The sequence below is a fragment of the Arachis duranensis genome, chromosome 3 (genome assembly GCF_000817695.3).
Source record: "Arachis duranensis cultivar V14167 chromosome 3, aradu.V14167.gnm2.J7QH, whole genome shotgun sequence".
Taxonomy (NCBI): domain Eukaryota; kingdom Viridiplantae; phylum Streptophyta; class Magnoliopsida; order Fabales; family Fabaceae; genus Arachis; species Arachis duranensis.
The window spans coordinates 38,439,583-38,452,763 of NC_029774.3; the positions used below are offsets into that span (position 1 = coordinate 38,439,583).

The 13,181-nt window shown below is 36.4% G+C and overlaps 1 protein-coding gene across 1 annotated transcript; it reads left to right on the forward strand.

The window, feature by feature from the left end:
* Window positions 1–612: 612 nt before the first annotated feature.
* LOC107478803 (probable WRKY transcription factor 11) lies at window positions 613–2,211 on the forward strand. The gene is made up of 3 exons (XM_016098937.3): window positions 613–1,348; window positions 1,437–1,562; window positions 1,757–2,211. Exons 1-3 carry the CDS (start codon window positions 696–698, stop codon window positions 1,947–1,949), a joined length of 972 nt encoding a protein of 323 aa, XP_015954423.1. The 5' UTR covers window positions 613–695; the 3' UTR covers window positions 1,950–2,211.
* The last annotated feature ends 10,970 nt before the right edge of the window (window positions 2,212–13,181 follow it).

Consider the following 13,181-nt stretch of genomic DNA (forward strand, 5'->3'; position numbering starts at 1 on the left):
TTTGATAAAAATAGAATAAAGTAAAAGGACTAGGCCATTGATTTATTTTGCTGGGCAACGGTTGTGAAAGAGTTAAAAAGAAAAAAGTAAAGTAGATGCTGCAGCGTTGACTGTCATACGGTTTGGACGTATCGAGGAAAGAATCATTCTAAAGACATTACTCAATACCAATAGTTATAACTTAGGGTTTACTTTAACATTCATGATAAAGTTATGAATTAAAATTATTTTATAGAAATTATATAGGTTTTAAATTTTTATATATTTATTAAAATAAAAAATTAAAAATATTCATTAATTAGTTAATTAATAATTCAATCATATTTTCTCTTCATAGACTAACTAATATGTTGAAGGAAGAGGGGGTTGTGTATTTTTTTCCCTTGTATGCTCTGTTCTGTTACCCACTACGGAGTGAATGAGTGAAGAAGGGACCCACCACGAACTCCTCTTTTGGACCATTACAGTAACTCACATATTTTGTCGTGGTGTACTTTCCCCAATTGCATCCCTCCTCCACCCAATCTCTACCCTCGGATCCACGTTAACTCCTTTGACTTTCCCACACCCCTTCATACCTTCCTTTCTCTCTCTTTTATAACCCCCCTCTTCCCTCCCCCCTTTTCTTCCTTACCCTCAAGCACAAAAAATCAAATCAAAAACCAAACCCCCCTTTCTTCTCTCCGTCGTCTTTGATGGCAGTGGATCTGGTAGGAGTTCCACGGATGAGGATGGAACAACAAGAACAAGTTGCAATTCAAGAAGCTGCTTCAGCTGGCTTGAAGAGCATGGAGCATCTCATTCGCCTCCTCTCTTCTCAATCTCAATCTCATTCTCCTTCTACTTCCTCTTCCCCTCTCCCCAACAATAATAACAACCTCAACTGCTCCCAACTAACCGACTTCACAGTTTCCAAGTTCAAGCAAGTCATCAACCTCCTTAACCGCACTGGCCACGCCCGCTTCCGCCGCGCACCACCACAACAACAGCCTTCCCCTCCCCCTCAGGCCCAGCCTGGAACCACCACCGCCTTCACACTAGATTTCCACAAGCCCACCATTCTGAACTCCAAGCCCGCCGTCAACAAGGATGTCGACCAAGAAATGGAACTTAGTATTTCCCCTCCTGTTTCCACCACTACCTCCTCCACCTTCATGTCCTCCATCACCGGCGATGCTAGCGTCTCCGACGGCAAGATTGGCCCCTTCCTTACCCTTCCAGCTCCGCCTCCCCCTCCCGTTGCCTCCGGAAAACCTCCTCTCTCTTCTTCTCACCGGAAAAGGTGCCATGACGCAACCCTCTCCGGAAAAGCCTCCTCCTCCGCTCATTGCCATTGCTCCAAGAGAAGGTATATCTTGTGAACATGCTAAAAGGACAAACGAATAATATTAATATTAATTAAAATTAAAATCTAATATAATTTTTTGTTGTTTCAGGAAATCACGTGTGAAACGAACGATCCGTGTGCCGGCTATAAGTTCGAAGATCGCCGATATACCGCCTGACGAATTCTCGTGGAGAAAGTACGGTCAGAAACCGATCAAGGGCTCACCTTACCCTCGGTATTATTCTAACAATTCATTATACCAGAGTCTTCATTTTGCATCAATTAATTATATCATATTCACATTAAGATCCGTTAGTTGAGGTATTAATTAATAACCAATGGATCTATTGAATAGAAGAAAATTTTCTTAATTGAGATCTATTTGAGTTAAGATCTAGTAATTAAACTAATATTATTATGTTTTTGCAGTGGTTACTATAAGTGCAGCACCGTGAGAGGATGTCCGGCCAGGAAGCATGTGGAGAGAGCACAAGACGATCCGAAGATGCTAATAGTGACGTACGAAGGGGAACACCGTCACAATCCGCAGCCACACTCGCCGGAAACTGCCGGCACTCCCGCCGTCACCTCTGCTGGTGGTTTTAGCCTCCGGTCGTGTTGAATCAAGCAACGGCGCCGTTTGGAAAACTACTTACGCCGGGCTGCATCCAACCTTGAAACTGTCCGTGACGTGACGGTAACGGCGGCATCAACGTGTTTGACGGTATAGTCAAAAGCTAATGTTGAAGTCAACGTTTGCATTATAGTAGCTTTTGACGGATTCGTCTAAACAATTGGCGAAGACTTTTGCTGTAAAAAATTCTGATAGACAGAAGATTGTAGGACCTCTAAAATTAAATATAGTTTTGTTTGTTCTTTTATTATTTTTTCTCCCTTGCTGTTTTTGTGGATTTATTTATTTATTTTTCATTTTTTCATAAAACTAAGTAAGAAATTGATTAGACGAAGAAGTTGAATTTGCTTGGTGCTTGGCTGGGCCCACTATTATTTCGTTGTGCATAATAATGTATGGATTTAATAATAATATTGGGAGATCTAGTTTCAAAGATTAGATTCCTTGCGTTGAAGAAGAAGGCATTATTTGAGGAAAAAGTCAAGGAGCACTTGTGTAGGATGCTGCAAGATGAGGGTCCCAGTAGAGAGAGGTGGAGTTGGAATAATAATAACTTTAATTGAATATTGAGCAGTGTAAAGTTGGTGGTAGTGGGAGAAGGAACAGGTCAATGGTTATTATTGGGGATGGGTCCCTCATAGCCAGCTATTTCAAATCTTGGGGTTGGGGGTTCTAAGGTCTTCTTCTTTGACTACGACCAATATTAGGATGCCCTTCCACGTGAAATAATTTCCTAGTTTCACTCAAAATCATTGACAATTAGGAGTATTTCCCCGTAAGTTCGTGCATTCATGAATTTCTAAGTTATAAATAAAGGGTTTAGCTAGTGCAAGACTATTCGTACTCGTTTTAATCTGTTTGGTAATTCAACCCGCATCAAATAAAGTTGGTTATGGAGCAGGTAGAGCTGTGTATAAAAAAAATAAAGTTTGAACATCTATTTTCTTTTATTGTTTTTACGGATATTATTCAGTCTTGCGGCTGTGGGTACCCAATCCGCTTAGAGCAGATTGACAATTCGACTCGCAATGTAGAATAGGTGGAGTTGACATGCACTAATGATAGCACTATAGTGTACTTTTAAAAAAAAAAAATATGTATACTATGTGAAGAGATTACAAGCTCTAGACAGGTGAAATAGTTATACCTTTTATCCAATCAGCAGTTACACCTTTCAGGCTTTCACTCGATCCTAACATATTGAAACAAATGAGTTTATTCTTGTTTCGCTTGATTTTTAATAATTTCGACAGGGCGTGGAATTAATTTTGTATCAAAATCTTAATTCAAAGAGTAATATCACTTATCTTAAAAAAATGAATTTGATCTAAAATTTATTTAGTGCATGTGTTGAATGATTATTTATACATAAAATATTAAATATAAATTGAATCAAATAATATAAATAACAACAATAAATGAAAATATAAAAAAACAAATAAAACTTTAAATAGATAAAAAAATAAAATTAAAATTGAAAGAAAATAAATGCTTAAAAAAAGTGAAATACTTAAAAGAAAAAAAATAAAAGTAAAAACTTTGAAATAAAAGTAAAATACGTAAAGAAAAAAATAAAAATAAAATAAATTGAAAGTTGACGACTCACATGCATTTATATTCCATATTTTCATGATCTTCCATTGCGTTAGTGTGACTAAAAAATTGTAGAGTTTTAATGAAATTATGAAGTGCTCAGATAGAAGTCCTTAATTTTTACAAGTTTTCTCTATTTATAGATCACAAGGGGGACTGCAGAATGCTTCTCTCTTTTCACGATCTAATTTCTCCCTTTTTCTTGGGCTCGCACAATCCACGACCTTATCTTGACTATGAAGGACCTTGTCATCTAAGTTGGACATCCCACGTCTTCTTTTTAACTTGGTCTCCAAGCCCCATATTTTGTATTGTGCTATTGTGCTACCAGATTAAACCACGTGCGATTAATAACTTTCGATCGAGATTCTTTTCGATTCGACTCATATCATATATGATGAGTTGACATTCTGCTTTATCATGGTCGAATTGCACAATTAGTCAAAATTTTGTACTTACAAATTGCCCCTTAAACTTATCATTTTAGAAAAATAATAAATTTTACGTGTCATGTGCTGATCAAATGTTACTTTTCAAATTCAGAATTTGAAAAGATAGTTACACAGTTTCTGAAAAATTCACGCGCATTTTCCTGGGAATATGCAACGTCTCTGGAACTTTAATGGGCTTTTCACAGCTTAAGAACATTGAAAAACCCCAATTTTGGAGTTTATCTTGTATTGAATTTGGTGGGTTATATAAACTTTTCTCACATTTATTCAATGAAATAGCATGCTTTTGTAATTCTTCCTAAATTTGTGCTTAAGAGTGAAAACATACTTTTTAGCCCTTAAAATAGTTAAATTTAATTCACTTTAATTCCATTTGATGCCTTAATATGTTTGTTGAGTGATTTCAGGTTCATTAGGCAAGTATTGGATGGAATAAGTGAAGAGAAAAGCATGCAAGTGGAGAATTCATGAAGAAATGAGCATTTGGAGAATTGAAGGCCACGCGCACGCGTCACCCACGCGTACGTGTGAGGAGGAAATTTGACAGCGACGCGCACGCATGACGCTGGTCACGTGACCTCATTAAAGTGAATTCGTTGGGGGCGATTTCTGAGCTATTCAGGCCCGAGTCCAACTCATTTCTGAAGCTATTAGAGGCTGAATTCAAGATGGATCAAGGGGGTGGGGGAGCAATTAATTAGTGTAGGATCTAAGTTTAATTTCTTGTTTTCATCTAATTTTCTTTATAATTTCTTGTTCCTACATCTTTATTCTCTTAGTTTATGGTGTTAATTTTCCTTTTATGTCACTTATATGTTTATGAGAACTCTTGTTACTTTGATTTCCTTTTAATGCAATTTAATATTTCTTTATTTATCGTTGTTTATTTGAGTTGTTATTGTTAATTTATTGGATTGGGTAGTAGTAGATTTTATTATTCTTACAATTTTATGATGCTTTCCTTTTATGCCTTCCAAGTGTTTGACAAAATGCTTGGTTGGATATTAGAGTAACTTTTTTAGCATTCTTGGCTTGGAAAGAAAAATTAGGTAATCTTGAGTCATCAATACCCAACTTATGTTGGTGATCTAGAGTTGTTAGTTAATATTATTTTCATTGACTCTCTTGCTAATTCAATTAGTAAGTTGATTAGGACTTTTGGATTGAGATTAACTAATCCTATTTGACTTTCTTCCATGTTGAAGATAACATTGTACATTCTTCCGATGTTGAAGATGACTTAATAGGATTAGCTCTTGATAATCATCGTATGATAATTAATGACTAGGATAGAAAGCCTATATTCTCAATCCTTGCCATGAATGTCTCTCTTTATTACTTGCTTTATTTAATTGTTTGCTTTATTTTCTTATCATTTATTTTCTTGCCCTTTTATCAACCAACCCACCCTTTGGATACCATAACCAATATCACGCATACCTCACTGCAATTCCTTTGAGAGACAACCCGAGATCTAATACTCTCGGTTACTTTTATTGGGTTGGACTTGTGACAACTAAAATTTAAACTTTGATTGAGGATTGTTTGTCGGTTGGAAACTATACTTCAATGGAATTATTTGTGTAAAATTCTTAACCGATGGTAATACTCATATCAAACATCATTATTTCGTTGATCTCCATACATCCTTTATCATTTTTATCATTCCTTATTTCCTTAAGAAAAAATTTCTTTCTTTTCTGTCATTTCTTTCAACCATTTCCATGAATTCTCAATCAACTCATCATCAATCTGCTTCACCTTCTGTTATTGCTGCCTCTTCTACTTCTGCAACTATTGCTGCCACCACCATATTGCTTCCTCCATGGCACCTGCAACTATGGCTTCTGTATCTTCTTTCCTTCCGGCTATTGCTGCTACTATAGCAGTGTCTGCACCTTGTGCAGCGATTACTTCTCAATAGCTTTCTCAGCATCGTGAGAAAGATGATGATGTTAAACTTATTCCTTTTCCTCCTTTGGCAGCTAACGTTGTACAATTTTATAACGACGATGGAAGCTTGAAAGCCCCTAATCGAAATGTTGAAACCACAGAACTCTTGAGGAACCAGGTATTCCTTCCCTTTAAGGTTATTGGCCTTTATATTCGTTTTTAGGGCTCCTTTCTACTCAAGAACAGATTGAATATATCTCTTTCTTTTCTTCTCCACCTGAGCAATTTCCTTTGATTTTTTGTAAGAATATTAAAGCTTCCTATTTCGTTAGTCAAGTTTTTAGGATTGCTCCCCTTAAAGAGTCATGTTCTCTCTTTTCGACTTGGATGTCGAAACTAGCTTTTCCTTATAAATTTGTTTGGAAAACAATAGGAATTACCTTTGCTCTTAAACTAGCTACTTTTGACCTGTCATGCACTGCACCTCTCCTAGGAGCTAGTTTATACTTTTGATGTCCAACTACCAACAATTTTCATTTTTCATATGGGATGATGGGTCCCACCTTAATGGAAATATCTGCTTTGACTGGCATGCCCCTGATGGGAAGTGTGTATCTTGGACTACTGAGTACCCTGATGATGTTTTCGACATCAACTTTGACTTGACCTTTATGCCAGAATTTATTCAGAACAATATGAGTTTTGATGGCGATCCATCACCGACAGTGATCATATAGCCTTTTTGCTTTTATGGCTCAATGCTTTTTTCTTTTGCCCTAAATCTACCCAAATTAAAAAAATAACTATCTTCCTCTAGCTATCATGCTCCACCATAAGAAATACATTGACTTTTCTTCCCTTATCTTAGGTCAATTGTATGAAACTCTTTCTTTAGTGGTGAATGAGATCCATCAAGGTGAAAATTCAACCAACCCTCTTGGTTCACTTTGGGTTGTGAATTTGTAGTTAAAAGCTTACCTAAAACCTTGTCTTATAACTTCATCATCTGACATTCCAAAAACTCCTATGATGGTATTCGACTATCCTTTTTATCTTGGTCGAAACTAAAGAATGTCTGCCGTTGATGCTTTTTGTCACTTCATTACTCTTCTACTTGACATCAAAACCGATGATCACACTTCTTATTATCCCAATTCTTTCACCCATCATCGAAGTTCAGTCAAGTTTCTTCATTCTTTCACCAGCTCCAAACCAAAGAATCAATTTATTGTCGATGATTTATGGTCTCGCATCTTAACTCCTCAAATCCTCCCAATAGAACTTCCACATGAATCGACAATGGCCTTGAAAAAAAATTAGTGACTTATTCTCCTCAGTATATGTCACGCCAATTTGGGCTTGCACAGGCACTACCTTCTCCATTATTATGCCATCGACTCTGAAGCACGAATTGCTCATTACGAAGTGTCGGGATCAGAGAAATTTGACCAAATTCTCAACATGAATATTCAAAGAATGAGTTTTCAATATCATAGGCTTGACCTTACTCGCTGTTTCCTTTTAACATATTCTTTCCATAAATGATGGTCGGCTTATTATGCATCTTATTACACTTTGATTGATTAAACCCTTTCTAATCTGATCCTTCCTGCTGCGCAGACTATCACAACATTAAGAAAAACCAAAGGTGAGCATGTCAAAGAGATTATTAAATTTGAGAAGTATCACAAGGTTAAATGACATTTCTGGAAGATAAGGTATGTTTTCAATGAGGTCTTAGAGGTATGGGAAAAAAAAGAAGGAAACACACTTATGCAAATGTCTCCAGTGTTATATACAAGCTTTTACTCAAGATCCTTTAGCATAAAAGAAATCTTTTATGGGTCCTTTCAAGTTTTTTTTTCTTTTTCTAATGCCTATTTCGGCCTCGTTGATTGGCTGCCTAACCCTCTTAAAGGAGCTTTGGAAGTGAATTACCACCTTCAAAAATGCGACCCAAGAACGTTAGGTATAAACACAATTGGTGCCGTTTACTATCGAGGAACCAGTGATAAAATCCATGGTTGAACAAGGATCACTAGATATACCCCAGGTATCTTGTGTTTCCTTGGGTCTTAACAATTCATATCTTCTACTCATCTTATATTTTCATGTGCTTTCAGCTGCTCAACTAACTCAAATTGTTAGCGTTGTTGCTGACCCTCAACCAATCAAAGAAAACTGGGACTCAGATGAGGATGCTGCTCCAAAGAAGACAAAATGCAAACAAGGTGTTGGACGAGGCAAAGGGAATTCAAATGATGTTATGCTCTCTTCTAAGAAGCAAGATCCAATCGACATTCTTATGGGTGCTGGCCCCAAGAAAAATACCAAAAACAAAATCCACTGCTTCTTCCAAGGTACACATCATAATTTAGTTTATTATCCCTTTGACTTTTAATGTATACTTAGTAGTTTATCTATCATTTATCTAGTCCAAACAATCTAAGAGAGGATCAAAAGTTAGGGTCGAAGCAGATAGTGAATCTGACCGAGAAGTTGACCTATCAATCAACTTTGAAGTTAAAGTAACTCCGCCTGTACCTCTTGTCATAGCCAAATAGGAATCTTGCGCACCTATGCATTGGAGCAAAGAGCCATCGACACTTTTTTTATACAAATCTTCTCCAACTAATCCAAAACTCAATGCTAAGTATCTATTCTTTCGATATATTCTTTGATTGGAATTTTTGAGAAAGTCGATGATCTTAAATCTCCAATCACTTGGATCAAGTGTATTCATGCAACAAACCCCTCTTAACTCCAAAGGAGTTAAGTTAGTTTTGATTTCACTGAACTCTTTCATCAAATTAGGAGATACTGTATAGCCCAAAGCCATTTGAGCTAACTTGTTAGCTTCTTGATTTGATTCTCTAAATATATGCTTTATTGAAACCGAGTCGAATTCAGCTAGTAGTCGAGATGCTATCACATTTAGCTAGATTTTGACTTATAACTTGATAATTTCTAGCTAACTATTGAATTGCTAGTTATGAATCTCCCATGATTTCGACTATTTGAGCTTTTTTTTTTCAATTAATAACTCTAGACAAAAAATTAAGGCCTCATAGTTTGCTTCATTATTTGACAATACTGGCTCTAGTCAAAACATGAACTTAGTTGGCATGTCATTAGGAGTGATTATTACTATCCTAACTCTCATTCCATGTTGATGCCTATACCTATCGAAGAATAAATTTCAAGGCTTAAGTTCTAAGTATCCAACTATATCTTGATGGCTTTCTCGTCTATGTTAACACAAGGGTGATCTGCTAGGAAGTCAACAATCACTTCTCCTTTGACAGCCTTAGCAAGGATGTAAAATAAAGAACATTCGATTAAACTCAACATCCATTTGACAATTTGATCTCTTAAAATTAGATAAGAAAGCATGTATTTAATAACATCGAATTTTGAAACAACATAAACATTCTTTCCAATTAAATAACTAAGCTTAGTACAAGAGAAATAGAGGGCTAAGCAAAGCTTCTTGATAATGACGTATCTAGTTTCTACATCAGTCAATGTTTGACTTAGATAGTAAACAACTTTCTCATTACCATCTTTATCTACTTGGGCCAACATGCTCCTTAAGGTCGTTTCTGATGCAGCTATACATAGTTTCAATGGTCGTCTTGCTTGATAGATGGTAGGATTGGTGGTAAAGTCAAGTACGCTTTATCTGATTGAATGCCTCTTGGTGTTTATCCTCCCATTTGAATTCTTCTCCCTATTTCAATTTTAATAAAGAAGTAAATATCTTCATTTTACCTGAAAGGTTCGAAATGAAACGTCAAAGAAAATATACTTTACCTAAGAAATATTAAAATTCTTTCTTATTCTTACAAGGTGCTGAATCGAAAATAGCCTTGCACTTGTTGGTCTCAATGGTTACTCCTTTTTTTGTACAATGAATCCCAAAAAGTTTCCTTCAGATACACCAAAAGTACATTTTAATGGATTTAACTTAAGTCGATGATGTCTCATTTATTTGAAAGTTGTTTCAAAGTTACTTAAATGAGACTGTTTCGATTCTGACTCCATAACTACATCATCAATGTAAATTTCCATAAACTTTCCGATAAAATCATGAAAAATAGAGTTCATTATTCTTTGGTAAGTGGCCCTTTCATTCGTTAATCCAAATGGCATGACTAGCCAATCTTAGGTGCCGATAGTTTACGGGCATCGAAAAGCTATTTTCGACGTATCTTCTTGGGATATGAATATCTAATTATATCCTGAGTATCCATCCACGAAGCTCAAAAGTTTGCTTCCTATTACAAAGTTGATCAACATATCTGCAATTGGCATGTGATACTCATATTTTGGTGTTGCTTTATTCAAATTGTTGAAATCAATACACACTCTTAGTTTTCTATTTTTCTTAATTACAGGTACGATATTAGAAATCCGTTCAACATACCTGGTCGTTCGAATAAATCCTACTCTTAGCAAACACTCAATCTTTTTCTTGATCTTGACCATGATCTCAGGTGCAAAGCATCTAGGAGCTTATTTAATGCGTTGAGCATTAAGGATGATAGGGAGCTTGTGCTCGACCAATGATCCTTCCAACCTAGGCATTTCTTTATACTGCCAGGCAAATAAATCTTGATATTCGTTCAACACCTCTATTAAATTACCTTTGAAAGGAGGATCGAGATAGCTACATATATATGTAACTCAACCCTCTCCAACAATGTCGACCTCCTCGAGTGGATCTTGCACCTCAATTTTTTTATTGTGCAAATCTTTTGAAGATAAATCTGATTTTGTAACCCCAACGAGTCGAGTTCATATATACAATCCAGTGCACGTTCCATTGTACATTCATTCTTCTTAGCCATATAGGCTAAGAGTCGAGCCTAATGGCTCGATATATCCATCAAGTGGATTAAGTGGCCAAGTTTTCCCTGGCCTTTAGGACTAGCATCATGTCATGGGCCACAACATAGCAAACTTTGATAATATTTGGGTCAAAGGTGCTCATATCAATGTCTAGTGGTCGAACACAAGCATAATATTATTTGAAACTAACATTTTTCTATTCGACATAACAGAGGCTATCGTCAGCTTCAATCTCCTCAATCTTGCGATAGTCATCCCAAAGCACCAACTTCTGATGCAGAGTTGAAGGGATTGTCCCTACTCCATGAATCCAATATCTTTCCAATAACATATTGAAAGTGGCCTTGCACTACAAGAAAAATGCCGAGTACCTTTGAATTTAGCATCTCAAGTTACCGACAGATTTTTGGAGGGTTTTGTTGTGAATATTATTTTGTCAAATTGTTACCGACAGATTTACTTATTTGACGGTAAATTAGTGGGTAATATTCGGAGGAAAAATGTATAAAATAGGCACAAATTTTTTTGTCAGAGTTACCGTCAGATTGTTTCGATGGTAACCCATTTTAGTTAAACGTTGCATTCTGGTAACACACAGTGGGTTGATGAGCAAAAATTAAAGCTCACAGATACTAGCAAGTGAACCGGATCGTTCAAATAATACCACGGTGAGTGGATATCGTTCTCACGAGGATTAAAAAATTGAGTAAGAAAATATCAGATTAAATTCCTAATTAGAATAATAAAACCTAATTTGAAGGGGGCAAGATTGTATCTTGCCGAGAGCTTGAGAATCTTGAATGCTTGAATGTTTGAATGCTTATAGACAGAGAGATTGAATGTTGATTTGAGAAAAGATAGTGATAGTGAGAGCCAAGGGCTTTGGAGATGTTTATGCTTTTAGAAAAATCAAACCTTGTTTACTTATCTTAAAGTTTGCAAAGATCTTTGACGACAAATCTTTAGTAACTGATTTCCAATTCCTTGGTTTCTTAGTTTCAAATAAGATTTAAAAGTAGTCCTTAGGTCAAATTATATGTCACATATTCAAGCTAGTCCTATTGATGAGCGGATATTTTATATACTTTTTGGCATCATTTTCATATAGTTTTTATTATGTTTTGACTAAGTTTTATTATATTTTCATAGGTTTTAGTGCTAAATTCACATTTTTGGATTCTACTTTGAGTTTGTGTGTTTTATGGTGATTTCAGGTATTTTCTGGTTGAAATTGAGGAGTTTGAGCAAAAGTCTTATTCAGAGACAGAGAAAGCACTGCAGATACTGTCAGAATCTGACCTCCGTGCACTCGAAGGAGCTTTTCTGGAGCTACAGAAGTCCAAATGACGCGCTCTCAATAGATACGGAAAGCTAACATTCAGGGCTTTCTAGAAATATTAATAGTCCATACTTTACTTCAGAAATGAAGGCCCAAAACTGGCATTCAACGCTAGTCACCTGCCCCATTCCTAGTGTCCAACACCCACAGGGGAGTAGCTGGTGTCCAATGCCCAAAAGGGGGTCCCTAGCCAGCGTTCAATGACCCTAAGGGGTACTAGCTCGTGGAGTTCACTTGAGCTCAGTCCAAACACTCACCAAGTGGGCCCCAGAAGTGGATTTTCACACTACAAGACTGGTTTATCTTATTTTCTATAATTCTGAAGTTATTAGATTAGTATATATAGGAGAAAAACTTTTGATCTCCAGGTGGATCTTTGCCCATTTGAATTTATCACTTTTGTACAGTATGCGTCACTAACCTCCTAAGTTAGGGTTAGGAGCTCTGCTGAGTTTCATGGATTAATAATATTACTGTTCTATTTTCAATACAATTTTGATTCTATTCTCTTATGCATTGTCGTTCTTCATCTCATGAATTGAGGGTGACCCGTGACAATCACCCTTGTTCTACATGGGCTCCGTGCGAGTCCTGACCATGATAGCATTGAACTAAAGCTAGAGATTACATTACGGATTCCAATAGAGCATCTGAGCAAATTTGAATAACGTGACATGAAATCCCATTGACTATGGGTGCGTGAGGTCTCTGTGGTGTTAAGGCTAGAGTCAGAGAAGCAGCACTTTTTGATCTGGAAGATCTGCCTTATCTGTGGTACCTTGAGTAGGATCATGAAGAGAAGTAGATTAGTTAGAGGCTTCATCTTCTGCTACAGTGAGAAACCTAAAAGTGGCTTGATGAGAGGACATGAGTCACTTCAACATGGTGGATTGCTGCAGAATAGGATGTTAACTTGATGAGAGGACATGAGTTAATCACTTACGGCTGTCATTGAAGGAATCAGAAAGTTATCGAAGTAGACTGTGAGAAAAGTTAATCCGGAAAGACAAAGCATCTCCGAAGCCTTAACTAATCATTCATTACTGTTTTCACAATCAATTTGGTATGTCTATTCATTTATTTGTTTTATGC